At 44.8% G+C, this 20,119-nt stretch overlaps 1 protein-coding gene across 2 annotated transcripts in view; it reads right to left on the bottom strand.

The window, feature by feature from the left end:
- Window positions 1-20,119, bottom strand: part of Dntt (DNA nucleotidylexotransferase) — a 37,437-nt gene that overhangs the window by 1,471 nt on the left and 15,847 nt on the right. The window contains exons 3-10 of one of the 2 annotated variants that reach the window (XM_046450405.2): window positions 19,848-19,976; window positions 18,479-18,649; window positions 17,421-17,492; window positions 15,949-16,072; window positions 12,167-12,299; window positions 10,931-11,039; window positions 6,647-6,892; window positions 2,537-2,620 (exon numbers count right to left, since the gene is read on the bottom strand). In XM_046450405.2, coding sequence (XP_046306361.1) covers window positions 2,537-2,620; window positions 6,647-6,892; window positions 10,931-11,039; window positions 12,167-12,299; window positions 15,949-16,072; window positions 17,421-17,492; window positions 18,479-18,649; window positions 19,848-19,976 — 1,068 coding nt within the window. The remainder of the gene's footprint in view (window positions 1-2,536; window positions 2,621-6,646; window positions 6,893-10,930; window positions 11,040-12,166; window positions 12,300-15,948; window positions 16,073-17,420; window positions 17,493-18,478; window positions 18,650-19,847; window positions 19,977-20,119) is intronic. The other variant, XM_058581370.1, reaches the window with a different exon arrangement.

Genomic DNA, 20,119 nt, shown 5'->3' with positions numbered 1-20,119 from the left:
ACCTATGATGAGCATAGTTAATATTGGTGGTAAGTGGACTGAGGTTCAGAACTTGCATTTCAGTGAGAGAGATTACAAAGATATAAGAAATAGTGCACCTTGTCTAAGAAACAAAGAAACTCTTTGAGAAAGCAGCCCAACCAGTTTTATGAGAATAAATTTAGGAATTAATTAAAGTAGCTTTATAAGACATATTTTTAGAATAATGTTAGAAATATTATTTTATTTAGATTCTTAAGTTTAGAATTCTTAAGTTTTTAGTTTCTATGGGTTCTTAAGATGCTTTAAGAATAGTTTATAGACTTTAGTATAAGATTTAAGGGGACTTCTTTAGATGGGAATTTTAGATTGGAAATAAAGTACAAATGTACTTTAAACTTAAAGGTTCATAACAGGTTAAGAGACTTAGAGTCTCGTTATGTAGTTTGGCATCTGTTAATAAGAAAATAGTACATCTTGGGAAAAATAGTACATCTTGGTAAAATCTGAAAAATGCAAATTAGTGACGGATTTTATTAATGATTTTGTGCCCATAATAAGGAAACGTCACGTCCTGGAAAAATGTAAATTGATGTCACATTTTTCTATACCCCTAATGATTGTTAAGGAAATGTCACATCTTGGCAAAATTTGGAAATTGTATAATTAATGACGTATTCTGAATCCATAATGATGAGAAAAATTGTAATAAATGACCCAGAGAAAGCTGCATTAGAGCTCTCTCTCTGGAGATTGCTCCAATGGAACGACTCCTGTCTCATCCTTTGCGCTACTTACCACAGGAACCCCTGGACCCCTGGACCTCATTGGGGCAGAACCCCGGCAGAGCCTGATGTCTATGGACCGAGACCTCCAAAACTATGAGCCCCCAAATAAACTTTTCCTCTCCTGAAATTGTTCTTGCCTGATCTTTTAGTCAGAGTAGTGAAAAAGCTGACTAAAACAATGATACATGGTGAATTAAGATAAAGTTGTGACATCTTTCCATTTAAGCAAAAGGCATTAGCAGTTCTTAACAGCTGTTCATTAGAACCACCAGATGGAGCTGGGTTTTTTTGTTGTTGTTGTTTGTTTTTAATTGAAGTTTGAACCACATCCTGTCCAATGAAATTGAAGCTTCAGGAGAGGTCCTGTCATCTCTCTATTTAAAAGTTCTGGATAATTCTAATGTGCAGTCAGAATCATGTGCTGCTAGTACTTACAGGACACTTACCTACTAAGTGTTGAGTTCTCTAGTTTCTGCACCTGTTCCCAACCACACCAGGCTCCCACCCCATGATCTCTTTAAGACCAAGCACTGCTCTCTTCCTCCACATATCTTCTTGTAAATAGCACAGTTCTGGGCACATAGAAGGTACCTGTTTGCTTAAATTATTTATTATGTATTAATTTGTCTTTCTAAATTATATCATATTACTCTATCTCCACCCACATGCTCAGCTTCTGGGGGTTTCCTGCTAGCACCTACAGCTCCTTCTCTGTAAGCAGCACTTTGAATTTCTTTGGGAAATCCCCTCTCTCTACTCTCAATCCATGAAAGTCAGATGGAGCTGCTCTCACCTCCAGGGAGAAGCACACAGCACAAGCCTGGCAGATCAGAGTTAACAGCATCAGCTAGGATTCTTGCTAGTACTATTAAGAAAGAGATTCTGCTCTGTTGGAGAATGGGACTCATGGAAAAAGCTGGCCGGCGAATGAATATAACATTGCAGGAAGCCTGCCTGAGCACCTGGATACGCTGCACCTGAAGCCAATGTTACCCCTAGACACTGCAGTAAGCAACCTAGTTCCCTTTCCTTTGCCTGTTCATACTTAAAACTGAGGCATCCCTAACTAAATACATCTCATTTGGACTATCAACTCCTAGAGGGCAAGGACCACTGCTTCTAGTTATTTTGTCATCTTCCCCTTCAGAACCTAGTGTTGTGTGCTTGACTGCTATAAGAGCAGACCGTGGTGCTTATGGTTATAACAGTTGAATCTTGGATGTTTCATAATCCATGTAGTAATGTAATCCTGAGGCATGAATTGGATCATGACCATAGCAAGGCTAGTGTGCATGGCGCACGAGTCACATACCTGGTGAGCCTAGCCAACTGCCCATCTCCCTCTCTGGGCAGCTCTGTCTCTCTCCTTTATCCACTCAGAATGCTACTGCTTCTACATGTGCAGGGTAATCAGGTGTGTTTGTGATTTGTAGGGATCCCTGGTTTTCTTTGAAGCCACTCACTACAAACACCAAGGACATAGCAAACCCAATATGTTCACTGCTCCCCTGGCTCTAGGGGCTACTTTAGCTTTTTTTTTTTTTGAGTTTTTAGTGCAACTCAAAGACCCTGAGTTGCACTCTGGGCCAGGTGGGGGCTGTCAGCTGTGGGGGGTGTTTCCAGCTGCTCTCTTCTGTGATCAGCTGGGAGTGGGACACTCATAGCAAATGAATGATTCCTGGACACTAAAATCAGTCCAGGTAAAGTGCTCAGGGGGCCAGTCTTAGGGACGAGGACCCAAGTTTCCCATGTCAGGAAGGAAGCACTACCTTGGTTTTGTCATACAAAGCATGGTTATCCAGGATCATCTTCCGCTCGTGTGTGGCATAGCGACGGAGGTCTCTCTCAAACTGCTGGAAAGTGATAATGAGAACAAATTAATGTCACGTCCAAAATGTCTTCAGTATTCACCGTTTAGAGATGGCTGAGACCCTCTAGTGAAATATCTATCTCCACTAAATGTTCTCAGAGTAATTTTTCTCTCCTAGGGAGAAACTGATGGCGGAGCTCTGTGCTCCCATGAGCACATTGGACTGTAAGCTTGGTGAGAACAGAAACTAGATGTATTTTGCCCAGGACCCCCATTCCCTAGGCAAATAATGCCTCATGTGTAGAAGTAAATACTGGACCAGGTTTAAGATAAATAATTTTACTTTAAAATTTGAATATTATTATTGTAAAAGAGAACAAGGAGTCAGGGATCATATTCCAGGATTCTTGTCCCTACCTGGCTGTGTATCTCTTGGCAAGTCACCCAGCCTCTCTGAATCTTGGTTGGTCAAAGGATGGAGGATAGGCATGATAAATTCCCCTCTGGCTTTACCATTTCCTCCTACTAAGATTCTGTGAAGTCACCTGTTCCAGAATGGCTTCTCTTATAATCAGGAGTTGGGCTCTGAGGCGTCAGGGAGCAAAACCCGCAAAACCCAAAGCCTAAGAGGACAAGAGAGCTTTGGAAATGCGTTTGTGAAGCTGGTTTTCCTGAGAGAAGCAAAGGTCTAGAAATTTTGTCCTTAGAACGTCTAGGGTAACTGCGCCCTCTAGTGGCAACAGGTGAGTTCCTATCAGGAAGCCTGCTGTCCTGGCTGAGAAGACAGTTCAGCAGAAGTCCTGGCTGGAGATGGGGCCAGACTTGCGGAAGAATTGGGGAGAAGCAGATTCCGGTGCGTAGACAGGTCTGTGAAGGTTCAGGAGAGTTGCTTGGCTCACCGCCTTCCCACCTCCCAGCCCTGGCCACTGTCCTTCCTCCCCCAGCCTTAGCTGGGTTGTGTGGCTCACACCTGTGGACTGGTGCCAGCTGGAGAGACTGGAGGTGGAGGTGAGGCCGGGGCAAGTGGAGTTGATGAGGGGCTGTCCCGGATCCCCGGCCCTGCTGTTTGGGTGTTGGGTGAGAGATGTATTCCTGGGCTCCTCTGTGAAAGCCTGAGGAGCAGTTTCCATACTCCATTAGAAATTAGGCTGTGTCTGCCATTTGGAGATTAATGAAATTATTAACAAATATTTGCTGAGTTTCAGCTGTGTTCTGGGTGCTTGGAATATGAACAGTGAACAAAAGAAAGAAAGTCTGCCCTGGTAGAATCTAGCAGGGGCCACAGATAATTTATAGTAGCAGAGGAAATAAGTTAATTATGGGATATGTTAAAAATAAATGTTAGCTGGGCCTGATGGTGCATGCCTGTAATCCCAGCAGCTCCGGAGGCTAAAGCAGGAGGATCGGGAGTTCAAAGCCAGCCTCAGCAAAATCGAGGTGCTAAGCAACTCAGTGAGACCCTGTCTCTAAATAAAATACAAAATAGAGCCTGGGATGTGGCTCAGTGGCCGAACGTCCCTGAGTTCAATCCCCAGTACCAAAAATAAATAAATAAATAAATAAAGTGCTGGGAAACAGGCAGGGCAAGGATGTTATGTTTCAGATAACAAAAGGTGCACATTGGTAGAAGCAGTCGTGGCACAGTCTGACTGTATCATCACTCCAACAGACTTCAGAATTTGGGCTGTTTCGTAGCTGTTGCATATGCGTGTAGAAGTTGTGCACTGTGAAACTTTAGACAGCACAGTTATGTGTGCTTTTTGTAGATATTCGTGTTTATTATGAAAATTTTAGGGCAATTGGAAGTAAGGTATCTTAAAGAAGAGATGCTTTTTTAAGTAGGTACCTGGCCATCATCATTTGTGTGCCTCCTCCCAACATGTGACGTAAACATACATGATCCATACTTTTGAAGAAATTCCAGCTGTTGTGGTTTAGATCTGAGGTGTCCACTAAAAGCTCATGTGTGAGATCATGTAAGAAAGTTTAGAGAGCCTTAACCTCATCAGTGCATTAGCTAATCCACTGGGATGGATTACTGGGTGGTAACTGGAGGCAAACTGGGATATGGCTAGATGGGGCGGGTCACTGGGGGGCGTGTCTTTGGTGCTTATCTTTCCTCCCTGGTGAGTGGAGCCCTCTCTCTGCTTCCTGGTGGCCACATCCTGGGTGGCTTTCCTCCATCATCCCCTTTCACCAGGATGTTCTGCCTCCCCTCAGGCCCACAGCTGTGGGGGCAGCTATCTGTGGACTGAGACCTCTGAAACTCTGAGCCCCAAATAAACTTTTCCTCCTGTACGTTGTTCTTGTCAGGTCTTTTGCTCATAGCAACAAGAAACCTGACTACAACACCAGGAAATAAAGCCAGGCTGACCAGCTCAGCAGACCTGCTTGGAAGAAATGTGATTCAGGGAAAACAGACATTTCTCTTGATTTTTAACTAATGAACTTCGTGCACCATCTAGAGAGCATACCATACCTGGGTGGCTTCAGAAAACCTCAGCTTCGTGTGTTCCTGCAGATGGACCCTGTTCAGGAAATCCCTGGGCCCAAAGATCACAAGGAAGCTTTCTGGTAGTTACTATCCCTGGGCCAAGGTGACATTAGACTGGACCAGGAATTTTAGACTAGACCAATCCTAGTTGCTTACCAACACTTATCCCCTGGGGACAGAGCGCCAGATGAGAGCCAGTAGAGGTCAGCGAAACACACCATAAGTGTGTCACTTAAGTGATATACAGATTATAAAGATAATCAAAAATTAGCTCAGCTTTAAATATGCTGAGCCCTTGGCACATTTAAACTCATGCAGCATCTCATTTAACCCAGGCAGCAGCAGGGCTATGAGGTGGGCATCACTGTTACCAAGGACAGATGGGCAACTATGGTTTTGAGAGGTTTAATAGCTTGTGTAGTCACCCTGCTAAAATCTGGGTGAGTTTGGTGTTCTGCCAGTGTCTTGTAAAACCAATAGCCATAATTTCTGAGAACTCTTGAGAAAAGAGACCAGAATGTGTTGAAAACATTTTATCTTAAAAACAAGCTAAGCAAAGGGCAGCCGTTTCAGCCTGTGAATCCCAACTGGCATGACCTTGTGTGACCTTGCAAAGATTTCCTTTTAGTTCTGTACCCTTTCTCAACAGACTCTGTGTTCCCAAAGATTTATGTCTTCCAGACAAATTACATTTATGGTGTATCTTTCATTCGTTTTTCCTTTTTTTTTTGTGTGTGTGTGTGTGTGAATAAAAGATGCATTTCATTGCTGGTTGACATTTTTTGATTAGGATAAGAAATCCCAGGGCTAAGATCCTGTGCTGAGATAATTCCAGCCCAAAGCAAAGACACTGGAACTTAATTCTAACTCAAAGACAATTCATTTACATTGTGCAGTTAATTAGTATAAAACCCTCCATTTCATTCCAGGCAACAAATGGGTACTTTGGGAAACAGGTGCAAGAGTGTGAAGAGCACATGTCACAGCGACTCAGCCCATGGTTCCTTCTCCTGTGAGCATAAAATGATGGGAGCCAGGAGCTGCTGTTTATCCAGTACTAACCACACACCTGGTGCTGCTGGGCTTTGAGAGCATCATCTCCAAATCTCTGGAACCTAGGGAGGTAGCCAAGGTCAGGGACCTCATTTCCTCTATGGGAAGACTGAGTGCAAGATCACCCAGCTGGTAGGAGGCGGAGCAGGGTGAGTCCAACCCAAGCTCTTCACCACCTGCTAGTCTCCACTTTGGAGCAGGGCTGCTTCCTTGGTCTCATGCCTGAGCTCTCAGAATCCCCAAGTTAATAAGTCTATGTGGGGTGGAAGGTTTACAAGTCTAACCTGTTCCCAGGTGAGGCTGCAGCTGCTGCTCTGGGGATCATACATCAGGAATCACTGTTCTAAGTGAACCTGTCTGGCATGACCGTGTGTGGGTACAATGCCTGATCTAGAGGTTTCTGGGCTCAGTACAACACTGGCATCCCATCCTCCTGCTGTCATCTCTCCTCTGGGCCCCAGCAGAGCTGGCCTACATGTTCTGGAAGGCCAACATCATCCTGTGGGTCCATGTAGCACTTACCCGGGAGCCGGTCCATCCCAGCAGGGCGAAGGCACGGCGCTCATAGGGGCACATGACCAAGTCCACACGGATGGCCTTCCAGTTCTTCCCTCCCTGCTGGCTGGCCTTGTCGCTGTCCACTCTCTGATGGTGCAATTTTAGAATCAGAAAGCATTTTTGAAAATGATCTAGAGCATCCACCTTCCTGCTAGGCATCTTGAGCTTTTCAAATGTCGACTCCACAAGGTCACAATATAAAAGTAATCCCTGAAAGAAATGACAAGACATCAGGAAGGTCTCCAGGGGAGTCTGCGATCTTATAGCAGGCTCTTGACCAAACCTTTGCAGGGCTGAACGGAGGCAGGGGTATTTTTGTCCTCACATCCAGAGTCCACCTGGCACAGTAGGAGAGGCAGCTGAGTGAGCTGAGTGTCTTATCCCCCCCTCTGTAGAAAAAGAATTTAGCCACCAGAGAAGCTGAGTTCCAAAGCCACTTAACAGCAAAACTTTGAGAGAATTTGCCTCCCTCATCCAAGTTTTGAACCAAAAAAAAAAAAAGAATTTGCCTCCCTCCTTCTGACTCTACAGCCATTGCTGAGACTCCCCTCTCTCCTTGAAAGACAAACCAACCATTAAAAAAAAGTCATGCTGCTGCCAAGTGGGGTGGCTTTGAGATCGTGTCCCCATGCTATACGATGATTAGGTTGAAGTGGATCAAGGTCTGTGGCTGGAAGCTCAGCTCCCCTTTGGGGCAGGGTGACTTGCTATTTTCAGCAGCACTGAGGCTGCTTTGTCTCTTGCCTGCCTCTGAGCAAGTGGGGCAGAGTAGATAGCTCATCTGAAGTTGCCTCCCCAGAAAGCTACCAAGTGATTCTGGGACACGGCGAGGCAAGTTGCCATGTGCTCCCTGGGAGTTCTTCACAGCACAGGACAGAGGAGGGGAAGAGAGAGGCAATTTTCATTATTTTTGGACATGCTTTCTATTCCTTTTGCAGATCTCCAAGAGCCACTGTTTCCATTGAGAGGAGAGTTGTTCCTTTGCCATCTTGGGAGAGGGCGGTGTAGCAAGAACAAAGGCCCTGCGAGGATTAGGAGGGCTCTGCTGTTGGAAGGAACCTCTGGGTGGGGGATGCATGCTGCCTTAGGGGACCTCCAACCCCAGCTCATTAAAACGCTTTTCAATGAAACTTACTAAAACAGGTACATTATAGCTGACTTTCATGTACATTTGAATATGTAAATTTGAAGAGCAAGTTATTAAAACATTAGCAAGCTTCCTGTTGAAGCCAGATTTGTAATAACATCTACCTTCCTTTCAAAAAACACCTGCAACACTGGCTTCCTAGGAGTGAATTGTGCTGCTGCTCTTGCCAAGGTGGTGACACATGACTGGTAACAGAAGGGCAGCCATCCTTGGTGACTTTGTCTTGAGTTTTGCAAGTCCTTGAATGAGACGCCCCTCTGCATGTCCGGTTCTATCTTCAGCAGGGTGTAGTTGTCAGCATATATGCAACCCCTGCTGTGGACTTCAGTTTTCTTCTTTCTTCTGGGATTTTGGTTGTCTGTCTCTGTGTCCTGTAGTTCCCTGCCTCATCTCCCATTTCTTCTCTCCTATGAAAATTCCTTTTAAGGGTTGGACTCTGGCTTCCCCATCAATACCCACGGGCCACCCGATTTCCACACCATCATGACCTTCTTTTCCCACTGGAAACAGAGAGTCCTGACTAGGAAAGAGGCATTTCCCTGCTCCTTCCTCCCTGTCCCCAGGGGACAGAGCAGCCAGATCTCAGGGTAAGGAGAGCTAGAGAAGGTGGGACATGCTTAGCAGAGCCTGAGGTCCCTTCCCACCCTTTGCTTTCAATCTTCTCCAGCTCCTCAGCAGAATCAGCGCCCCCTATTCAAAGTCAAATCAGCTTCTCCAAGCGAAAACAGTGTCCTCCAGATTGTTTCCAAGACCCCTGCTGATATCAAAGTCCACAGATGAGTCCCTGCTATAGAGGGGTGTAAAATTTGCATATCACCTAGCCCATCCTCCCATGCTCTGTAAATCAGTTCTAAATCACTTACAAGATCCACTATATGAATGTTAGGTGAAGAGTTGTCTCACGACATGAAAAAATTCTGCATGTGCTCAGCACCGATGCAGTTTTTCTGTTAATATTTCCTTCCAGGGTTGGTTGGATCCTGGGATACAGAAGCTGAGGTTATGGAAAGCGAATTCACGCTCTTTTACTTTCTATCGATCTGGATCACCCAGCAGTGCCACAAGCTGGAGATGTGGTGGCAGGGAACAGTTAGAGGCCCTGTACCCAAGGTCCTGCTCTCCAGGTGTGAACCTTAACCAGAGTTGGCCAGTGTCCTTTCCTTGGGGTGAACTACACATGGGCAGTGTTAGAATTCAGGCAAATGAAGTCTTTGGCAAAGGCGATCCCTCCCCAAAGGTCGAGGCTGTCAAGCTCTTTGCCTTCTCCCATCTCACCTCCCACCATGGAATTTTCTGCCAGGGCAATATTTAGAATCATCGGAGGTGGCTCAGCTGATGTCCTTGGGCTGTTCCTGCTGAACACCTGGAGTGTGCGCCGCCTTCACTGTGCCTGAGTACGCGCATGTGCGCCTGCGAGGCTGTGGTCTTTATCATCCTGAAAGTGTAGTTTGGGTTAAGAAGAGACAGAGGTGGAAGTTAAATATGGAGAACTGGGGGGCAGGCCTGGAGCTGCGGGGGTGTGGTCAGAACTGCCCCGCCCCTTCTCCCTGCTGTCAAGCTGTCAGTGAGTCATTGAGTGACGGGGAGGGAGCTGCGTCCCCTCATCCGCCCCAGAGTCAGGCTCTCAGGCAGAGTTCAATAAGCAACAGCTCATGAAGGATCATGATAACCGCCACATTTGTTTAGCACTGCAGTTCTCTCAGTCCCCCATTAGCGAGGAGAGAGGCTTGTCATCCCTGCTTTAGAGACTGAGGGAAGTGGAACGTGGAAGATTAGGGAGCCACCCCAGGTGGAACAGCGAGGAACTGGCAGGGTCCCCTGGGCTCAGGTCTTGCATTTAAAACACGCATGGCTGCTTGGGGACGGCAGTATGACAGTCTTGAAACCCAGGAAGGACCAAGGGAAAGAGGGCTCCCACTGCCACCTCCTCTCCCATCCCAGTCTCAGCATGAGGAGGGGTGTCCACAAGCACAGGTCAATGGGTCCCCCTTTGCAAGGATGCAGGTGGGCAGGCAGGCAGCCGACTCCACCAGGCCTCAGCCTGCAGGGTCCAGCGCTGTGCTCCTTCATCTGTCGGGGGGAACCTTTCCTCTTTACCACCCATGCAGAGTAGCAGCCAGAGTAGGTAGCTCTTCCTTGTCCTGATGTCCCCTGTGGGGCCTATTGTGTCCACTCTCAAGGACCCTTGTTACACTGTGTCCAGTATCCTGAGAGGGACACAAGGAGAGACTCACAAGCAAATGTGGCTCTGGTTCCACAGTTGGGTCTTCACTTCCAGTGTCCATGGCTCTGGGTCTGTGTGTTTCTAGCTCTCATTTTCCCTTATCTGAGATCTCCTCTCGCTGGCATATCAGAGAGCTCAGTCCACACCTCACAAATACCATCCACCGAGAAAGAATGAAGCCGCACCAGAACAACACCAGCCCAGCCTCCTTGGCACTTGCTTTGCAGGGTGGGGCCCTCTGGTCTGTCTGTGACATGGGGCTCTCACTAGAATGGGACAGGAGTCAGGGCCTGCAGTGGCCACAGGGTTAGCTCAGCTTGGGTTCCTCCATGGGGCATGGGCCAGCCTGTCACAGGCCTGGTTTTGTCAGCGGGTGAGGGCTCTGAGCTATGACCTCTGCTGGGCCAGCTTGCCTTCATTCATTTCCTCCAGGTCCAGGTGGGAACAGAAGAGCTAGGAATTCAGGCACAGCGACGCCCCTTACACCATGTGATCCTGGTCTGAGTGGTCCTGCTGCAGCCCTAACTCGTGGCTCTCCTGGATTTTCCCTGGCTTTCCCAGGTGGTTCAGTGCACCGCCTGCATTTGGTTTGGGTGAACTATTGCCTCTGCCTGTCAGGCACAAATGTGTGGCCGCAGAGGCCCCTCCGGTGACAGGGTGAGTGTAAATACACGAGGTACATGTTCATAACAGGGTCTCTAGGGCACACAGCAGGTAAATCTCATTGTGGGTCATGTGGTGTGGGACAATGTCTTACTAATAATTGAGAATTGATTAGATGGTCATCACACAATTATGAGGTAAATAATTTATAAAATTCAGCATGTTAATATGATGCTCGAGTGGATACACATCTAGTTTTAGCATCTCTCCTTACCTTCTTTTCCCATAAGTTTGTCACTTTATGCAACAGTTGTTGTTCTTCTTCATCTGTTGCTTCTGCACTGGTAATTAAAAAATCTACATCGTGTCCAATATTCTTACCCCTAATTTTAAAAAAAGGTATAAAATGGAAATAATTAGATTTTTAGCTCTCAGTTGTTAAAAAACTCTATTTGTTTCTACGCCCAAAGGCCAAGGTTTGTAACACAAAATGCTTGTGACATTTTTAAAAGCAAATTATCCTTGACTGTACAACTCTATTCCTTGCAAAATAAATTTATGACACAGGGAAAAAAAAAGCCATAGATAGTACATATAGGATGATGGGGGGTTGGGCAGGGGGCAAAATGTAACAAAGAAGATTATTCCTTCTACTTGTTCACTTTTATCTGCAAAACACATAGACGGACAGACAGATACACACACACAAGCACACACACACACACACACGACACGACAATAAGCAAACAGAAGAAGGATGTTCATACACTATAAGGTAGCACTCTTAGAATCAAGACATAAATTAAGGGAATTTTTTTTTAGGTTCAGTTTTTTCTCACTATTTCCTTTGTCTCAAACCTGGCTTGTCAGAATGGGCAATAGTCACCCGGTAAAAAGATCAGAGGTTGGAGGGATGAATCCTTTATGAAACAGATGCCTTAATAGTCAACCCCTGCACACACTTCTGTGAAGAATCTATTCATTCTTTTATTTGTGACCCAAACAAGATTTCTTGAACACCTACTTCATGCTGGGCATCATGCACTGGTCTCATGAAAGCTAAGCTCTAATAGCTCTAATAGCTTAGTGGAGGATAGACATTGGGACGGATTACCAAAAATGTGTGCAACAAGTTGTTGGAGGGTGTCTAGGGAGCACTGAAGAGAGGTCCCCAACCCAGCCTGGGGGAGGAGGGAGTGAAGGAAGACCTTCTGGAGGAGGTGGCATCTAAATTGAGGCTGAAGTCAGCCATGTGACAATTTGAGGAATGGCAGTTGGGGAAGAAAATTCCAACTGAGTGATGTTTCAGAGGCAAGAAACAGCTCTGTATGTGCAGGGAATTTTAAGCCCTTTGGGGATGCTGCAATGAACTGTGAGGGTGGGACACAAGCTGCAGAGGGAAGCCAGAAGCAGACCACAAAATGTATTCTGTGCTGTTTCAGAAGCCTGAATGTGATAGGGAGCTATTGAGGGTACTAGAGCAGGAGAAGCAAAGCAGAGCGTGAGTTACCTCCGGAATCCTCCTGTCATGGTGACGAAGGCATCCGGAAGAAATGCCCAGACGGCCTCTTTAACCAGCACACTGACTGCCTCTGCTTCTGCCCTGGTCACACAGCTGACGAGGTCTTCATAATAGAGGAATCCTGAGAGGTCATTTGACAGGTCAGTGGAGAGAGTGAGGTGCATACAAAAAAAACTACCTCTGTGGAGGAGATTCTGCCCCCAGATGGAGCTTCATGGCCACAGGCATCACTCTGTTTCCATGGAGACAGAATAAGCCATACAATTCGTCTGGTTGTGGATTGTCCAGGTGGCAATGACTCCTTGGTGTCTGATTGAGAGACGTACAATGTCCTTACTAGAAGGAGATATTTTATCCCTTGGGAATCCAGACCATTCCAGTCTGAGGTCCTAATGAAGATCCAGGCTTCTTGATCCATAAGAAAGGTAATGCATGAGGATTCGGGATGGGAAGATTTAGGATGGAAGACAATGAATCAACTTAAAAAGTGAAAGTTGAGAACTGGAAGAGGGTAGATTTGTGTTTGCGACAAGGTGAAAAGCACTGGGGGCGTTTGGATTGTTGCTTCTTTGGTGCATAAACAAATGAAAGCTCAATGTCTGAAGAGCTAATGACTGGGCTTTTCCCAGAGGAGGAAGGCAGGGAGACATGGAGGCTTATCTCCAAGGATTGGGAGGAAGATTGCAGGGGAGACTCAGTGGGCCTGAGTGACATCTAATTATGCTTCATTCAGTACGAGGCACTGCTCTTCTAATTAAGGTCCCCAAGAGAGGACCATCCAAACTCTGCTGCATCTCTCTAATAACAGGGGCACTGACACCTCCAGAGGCAGCCCATTTCCTATCTGCAAACTCTGCATGGCAGTTCTTTCTTATGACAAATTTGGGTCTACTTCCTTGCAAGTTTACCCACCACTGACACTCAGAAAGGACATCAAGCAAATCTGTTGGTCCTTGTTTCTCACCCCAGGAATGAGAGAGGGAGGTGGTATGGAGGTCATTTGACTTGAACATCCTGTTCACAAAGTTCTCAATCTTCCCTGTTATCTCTAAATGGGGCATGTTATGGTTTAGATATGAGGTGTCCCCCAGAAGCTCGTATGTGAGACAATGCAAGAATTGTTTGGAGGTGGAATGGTTGGATTGTGAGGTGTAACCTAATCAATGGATTAGTCCATTGATATGGATTAACTGGGTGGTAATTGTAGGCAAGTGGGGAGTGGCTTTTGGAGTTTATAATGTGTCCCTGCTTCCTTATTGCTATCTCTTAACCTACTTTCCTCCACCACACCCTTCCATGATGTTCTGCCTCACCTTCTGCCCACAGCAATAAAATCTGCCATCCATGGACTGAGACCTCTGAAACCATGAGCCTCAAATAGACTTTTCCTCCTCTACCTTGTTCTTTGCAGATCTTTCAATTACAGTGATGAAAAAGCTCACTTTAATAGGAAACTTGCAAAAATGTGTTGGGGGGACCCAAAAGAAATGACTCTCATACTAACATACCTATACACTGTCCAATACCATGCCAAACCTATGGGACCACTTAGGTTATGGGAGTACTTTCTTGGTACTACAACTTATACTTTTTCTCCTTTTATTTTAAAAAAGGTGGCTTTTTAAAATAAAAGGAGAAAAAGTATATGGGGAGTATGGGGAGTTTGATCTAGAAAGCAATACTTCAATTGGCTCTCATACAGAGAGTGCCATCATGACTGATACACAAAGTGCAACTCATTTGGTAATCATAAAACTCCTGTGCTTATTGTATGTGAACCAAAAGTTATAATTAGCAATGATTTCAAGAGCATGCAGGTATCAAGAATGAAGATGCAGGTACTATGATAACTTGGTAACATCCATGAAAACAATTTAGTTGGGTTTTCTTTTTGGTGTGGCAAGAAACTAATCACACTGTGTAATGTTATATATGTGCTGTCATATTTCAGAAACTGACTTTTTGAGACAAATGTAGCATGGGAATACTCAAGTTTCAGAGAACTGAAGTCAGGTGCAATTATAAGTTAAAGAGAACCAGGTTTTTCACCTGACCCATTTATCACACATTGAGACCAACAAAAGTCTTGCTCCAAAGGCTGATTGCCAAGCAGAATCTACAAAATTCTTCTCTCCTGGGGCCGCCTTTGGGAAATGACTCTCAATGTGTATTAGCTTCCCCTTTGCAGAACCCTAAGCAATTCCCACTGACAATTCCAGGCACTGGAGCGCTGCTCCAGGGGACGCACATAACCAAGATTTTGTTTTTCTAGTAAATATGATGAGAGGGTATTCCCTGATTTCTACATAGAACTAACATTATTCAACAGTCGGAGGGCAGACACTGATTAAATGAATAGCTATTTCATGCACTATGTTGGAAGAGCCCAGCTAGAAAAAGAAAAATCCAGTTTACAAACCTAAGGAATTGGAAGATCCTTAGATCTTACTGGCACTTGATGTCCTTTCACAGGGGTTCCATCTAGGTGATTTTAAGCATTGAGGGTCCTTACTGTCATTCCAAACCATCAACTTGCCACTTATGATTAATACTTATGTAAATTTAATTTTAATGACATCTCTAGAGCTGATATAAATCAGACCTTTTAAATGTGTACTTTCTGGAGCCCAGAATATAAATACTGGGTCTTTTTTTCTTAGATTCTTTTATCTCCTATGTGACATTATATAATGCTTGTTAGCAATCTTTGAGGAATTAGCACATTTACAAAAGATGAGTTGGGATGTTCTTGGGACCCACCAAGGTTTGATTTGCTTCCTTGATCTTTGCTTCTAGTTTTATTCTTTGTTGTCATTGTTTAAGCAGAAGATAGCTGTTTGCTTTCTTTTTTCCTTGGTATCCTCTGGTCCCTTAGTATTATATCAGTAAAATGTTGATAATGTCATCAATTTCCGTAACTCCAGAGGCCATAGTGCTGGGGACTGTGACTGTGGCTACCTTTAGAACCACGATTATATTGTATTTCTATTAATATTGCATGGTATTTCTATATGGAATTTTATATTAAAAATACACATTTAAAGCACACAACACATTTTTGACCCTGAATCGACATTTTTTCATTTTTGAAAAATACACCAGAACCTTCCATACGTGGAAGCAGCCAAGACACCTTGAGCCCTGGGAGGCCCTGCCAGGCTTGGAGGTGATGGTTACAGAGCTCATGTCTTCTATTCTCAGGTAACGGGTCCTGGTTGGGGAGATCAACCCCTTTTCTGGATTTCCACCATTTGCCTTCTGTTTTCTAGTTTGTAAGGCAGATCCACAGTTGTGAACCACACTGTGGCAATGACTCTAGTTTCTAAGTATTCCTTTCTCTCCAATCCTATGTGTTGACATCCTCTGTCCTTAACGCCACACCCATGTCTCTTACCCAGGGAGAGCCAGGACCCCAGTGTTAAGGGAGTCCTTGAGAACCAGGTCGATATCTGATGAAGAAATGACAGCAGTCACAGGAAGAGTGCCTCTGCTTGGTGCCAGCACTCAGTGCAGGACTTTGCTCGCATTTCCCTGTTAACTGTCAACCTTGCCTCCCTTTCATCAATGAGGTAACCAAGGCCTGAAGGTTTTAACTAACTTGTTTGAGATCACGCAGTTGGATGGTGCTGAAGCCAAGACTTGGTTTCAAACATCAACAGATACCAAAAAGTGTTCTGGCTCACCCACACGGTCATCAAAGTGCAACTGACTACGATCTCTACCAAACCTGACCATTCCGGAAAACCCTGAGGTTTAGGAGAGATCATTACCTGCTTTCTGCATGTGTGTAAATTTCAGGCTTTTGTCCGATCTTATTTTGCTCAGAGTTCTGAAACCCATTCTGAACCATTTCTCAGATGTCTTCAATCCCACTCCAAAAACAGAAGTGAAGAGCTAAAAGGGAGAGAAAGCCATGCCATTAGTTTCTAAAATAATCACTATGACAATGAAGTGGTACTTTTCAAGATCTCAGGTAACGGATCAGAACTGCTACCCAGTGTCTATGGAATATTCCAACCAGGCAGGTGATGGTAATTTTTTAGTGGATTTTTGTTCCAGCTGAGCAGTGAGAGGCAGGCCTGGTTTGCACATAATCAGACAGATTGTCTGTGCTGTTAGTGAGAAAATACCCCTACGGAGCACCCACTTTTGCTGAGAGTCTCATGCAGGCAATGCTGCTCTGCACATCTACCTCCACATTTGAAAGAGGGATGCTCAAGGAGGTTATATAAATTCTCCTCATCACACAGGTGCTAAGAGGTAGAACCCAGATTAAACCCTGATCTATCTGTGCTCCAGACCTGGGCTCCTGCTCACGGCCACAATTTAGGCCTGTGCACCATTTCTGAACAGAAGGAACTGGCTGAAGTCAGTCTACCTGCAACTTTAGGGCAGATTAGAGGTAAGCCCTGCTACGGAGTAAATGAGGATGCAGCAAGGAGCTTTTCAGACACAGCTGTGCTCTGCAAGAGCAGTTTGTTCTGTCTGCTTGGTCTTTGTGTCCTTATGACATTTGTAGCCACAAGTGAGAGATTCATGGAAGGAAAGGTAATTGGCATATCACCATCACACGGTGATATGCTGGAACACCCATATTTATTTAGGCATCTTCTTCTTAGAAATCTGCTAAGGGCAAAATCACCACCCTCACTCAAATTCATACGCTGAAGCCCTAATCCCACCATCATGGAGTTTGGATATGGGCATTTTGGAGGTAATTAAGCTTACATGAGGTCATGAGGCTGGGCCCTCATGATGGGATTTGTGCTCTTATAAGACTCCAAAGAGTTTGCTCACCTCTTTCTCAGCCATGAGAATACACAGCAAGAAGGCAGCCATGGGAAAGCTAGAAAGAGAGCCCTCAACAGAACCTGGCCATGCTGGTGCTTTGATTTAGAACATTCAGAATCCAGAACTGGGAGAAAATACATTTCTATTTTTTAAGCTACCCAATCGATGGCATTTTATTTTGGCAGCCTGAACTGACTAATAAAACCAGCCAGTGGGTTATGAACTCCCATTGAAGGAAATTGTTCTTATTTATGTTCTTTGGGAACATAGTGGATTTTAACCTTAAACATTTGTTAAAAAAAAATTGAGATTTGGTTTTGTGTGAAAAATAGAAGAATGCTCAGTAGAAAATAAATGTGATATTTTGCATGCTGTTAAAAAAAAACACAGCCAGAATAAGCAAGAAGATTAATTGTAAAACCACTTTCAATAAACATGTAACATCACTTACTTTGAAGGATTTATATCGTTCATCATTTAAGACAGCTTTAACTTCAGAACTTTCTCCATCCTCAATGATTTCCTATGGACAATTGAAAAAGTATTTTAAATTTGTGACATTGGATGATCACAATCTGAGACTCTCACATTTACAGATCGAGTGGCTTGATTCCTCATGACATGCACACCCATTGCTGTAGAATGTTTCCCTGCTAATCTAGAGAAAACAAGGATTTTCCTATAATCCAAAATCCTAGCTCATCATGTATCCAGAGACCTCTTTATGATTCTCAAGGACAAGGATACAGAAGTACTAGGTTCAGATCTACAGAACCCAAACCAAAATGTTTATTGACAAACGTATGTCCACAGATTTGTGATGATTTTCTTTTTAATGGCTATCGACTTGCTAAAATAAGAGAACTTTTCTATTGTGCAGGTTAATTTAGGACCCACTGAAAAAAGCCAGTCCTTGTTCAAGCCCATACAATGCCCTTGGCATCCCCGCCTCTAAGTACACTTGGGATATTTTCCTTGAATAATGAATGTACTTGACTACACTGAAGCTACCCCTGGATCACCCACTTGCCTTCCCGAGGAACCCTTACACATTGCTAAATACAGAAACAGTGGCTGTCTTTCTAGAACACACAGGTAGACCTGTAGAATCAGGGTCTCCACATGTCATGTCGATCACTGTTGTGGAGGGGACCAACCCTGAGTGGAACTGAGCTGTCCGCACAGCCTGTCGGAGTCAGACCAATCTCCTGCTGGTGAGCTTTCCGTTCCCTTGAGTCTTTCACTGCAAGTAATAACAATATGGGGGAGCTCTTCTTTTTCCCCAAGCTGGCCCCAGATAGCTCCCACTGTGATTATCTTGGATATAAATCATACATGTGTATGCATCTATCTTTTTTCCTATATAAATACATGAATAGATACACGTTGAGATGGAGAGAGATGACAGATTTTCCTTTCAATTATGTAGTTAGGATGTTCACAATCCTCTCTGTCTCCATCTCAACCCTTACCTCTTAAGAGCTGGGACAAACTTCCCTTCACCCTTACCTCTATGATGCTCTTCGCCTTGCCCTCCAGGCAGGGAATTCCCTCGAGGTCCTTCATGCTGATGATGGTGAATGGCAGAGATTTCAGTACAGAAGCGGCTCTCATAAATACCACAGAACAGCTTTCATTTTCTCTAAACTCATAATTTTCAGCTAAGACGTCAAAAGCATCCTGAAGAATAAAACCAGATAAACAAAAGTTCTGTTTCTGAGCCCCGAGCCAGTGTTCCCTTGCAAATGCCTCTGGTTGTCTCTCCTTTACATAGTAGAATGCCATCTGATGGCATTCCTCCACGGTGGGGAGCAGGCCTCCAGTTCCTTTGTATCCCCCCGCCACCCCCCCCTGCCCCTGTGGGATCGCATGGAGTTGAACAGAAAAGACAGGTGTCGCGTGCATAATGAGGAAACTGAGTTTGCTGCAGTTAGGTGTTCAGGAAAGATTCAGCTCACCACATCCCACTGGCCATGACTTGGCATGATTCTTGCCTCTTTCCCACAGCCTGTGGCAAGGGTTCTGCTGTGACCACTGGGCATTTGTCTCTTAGTGTGTACACAGAACACAGCTGGCACTTAACATAGGCTTGATAAGTAAGTGCGTGCACTCATTGGTCACACTGACCGCCCCCCCAGGGTTAGCTAAGGTGGGGCATGTTTGCACTGCTAGGAGAAGAGGAAGCACCTGCTGTGTGTGACATCACGCTGAGAGGGCCCAGGAGCTGCAATGTCCTGGTCTTCCTGGCAGATATGGGACTGGAAGTCTAGAAATGAGCAACTCTGTGTTTGATATCGTATGGCATGTTTTATTCAGGTGACCATTGACCACTAGGCTAGCAGTTGTGGGCTTGCTAGGGTCATTTGAAACACTTCAGGGTGGGGCAGGGCTTCAGAGATGATCCAGCTGAGTTCTCATTGTCAGGATGAGGAAGCTGAGGCTTAGGGTAACGGACTTGCCCAGGCCAGTTAACATCCAGCTGGAATCCAGGTCTGTGGACTCAGTCTTTTGGCTTCTAGCAAAGGCTACGGATGCACTGTTGCTGGGTAATTTGCTTTTACTCTTTTTTGCACTAATTACAGTATTTCATTTTTCAGAATATCTCTTTTTGCAAGTATTGTTTCTATTAATGACAACTCGCAATAAATAGGAATCTCTACATAATATTATCCAAATGTATTTTTCCAAGAAAGGAGACAGATCAAGAACCAGAGATCAGGCTAGAGGGATGGGTGTGTGTGAGTATGTGTGTGTGTGTGTGTGTGTGTGTGTAGAAACCTTTTCCTTTTTCAGATTTCAAAAACAACTCCCGTAATTTAACTTGGAGACCCACAGAAAGGTACCGTACCGCAAGCCCTTCATTGGCAAACCCTCTTACCGTGAATACTCTATTGCAGTTGTTTAAAGTTGTTCTTCTCTGACATGCATACTGAGAGATTGTTTGCACAGCAGGCGGTGGGATCCTCTCAGGGTCTGAGTTGGAGTGGTCTGGGCTGTCTCTTCTCACCTGAACAAATGCATAAGCGTCCATGTTAAGCAACAATTAATAGCCAGGTATATAGGAGGAAACAAATTGAAGGCAGTTTGATGGATAGAATTATAGGAGCCTCAAATTCCATGTTACATACATCTCTAATGTTTAAATCTGCT

Source organism: Marmota monax, unplaced genomic scaffold (genome assembly GCF_021218885.2).
Source record: "Marmota monax isolate L192 unplaced genomic scaffold, Marmota_monax_Labrador192_F-V1.1 WCK01_AAM20220418_F8-fsc00004, whole genome shotgun sequence".
NCBI lineage: Eukaryota > Metazoa > Chordata > Mammalia > Rodentia > Sciuridae > Marmota > Marmota monax.
This window is presented reverse-complemented; position numbering and strand designations above follow the sequence as displayed.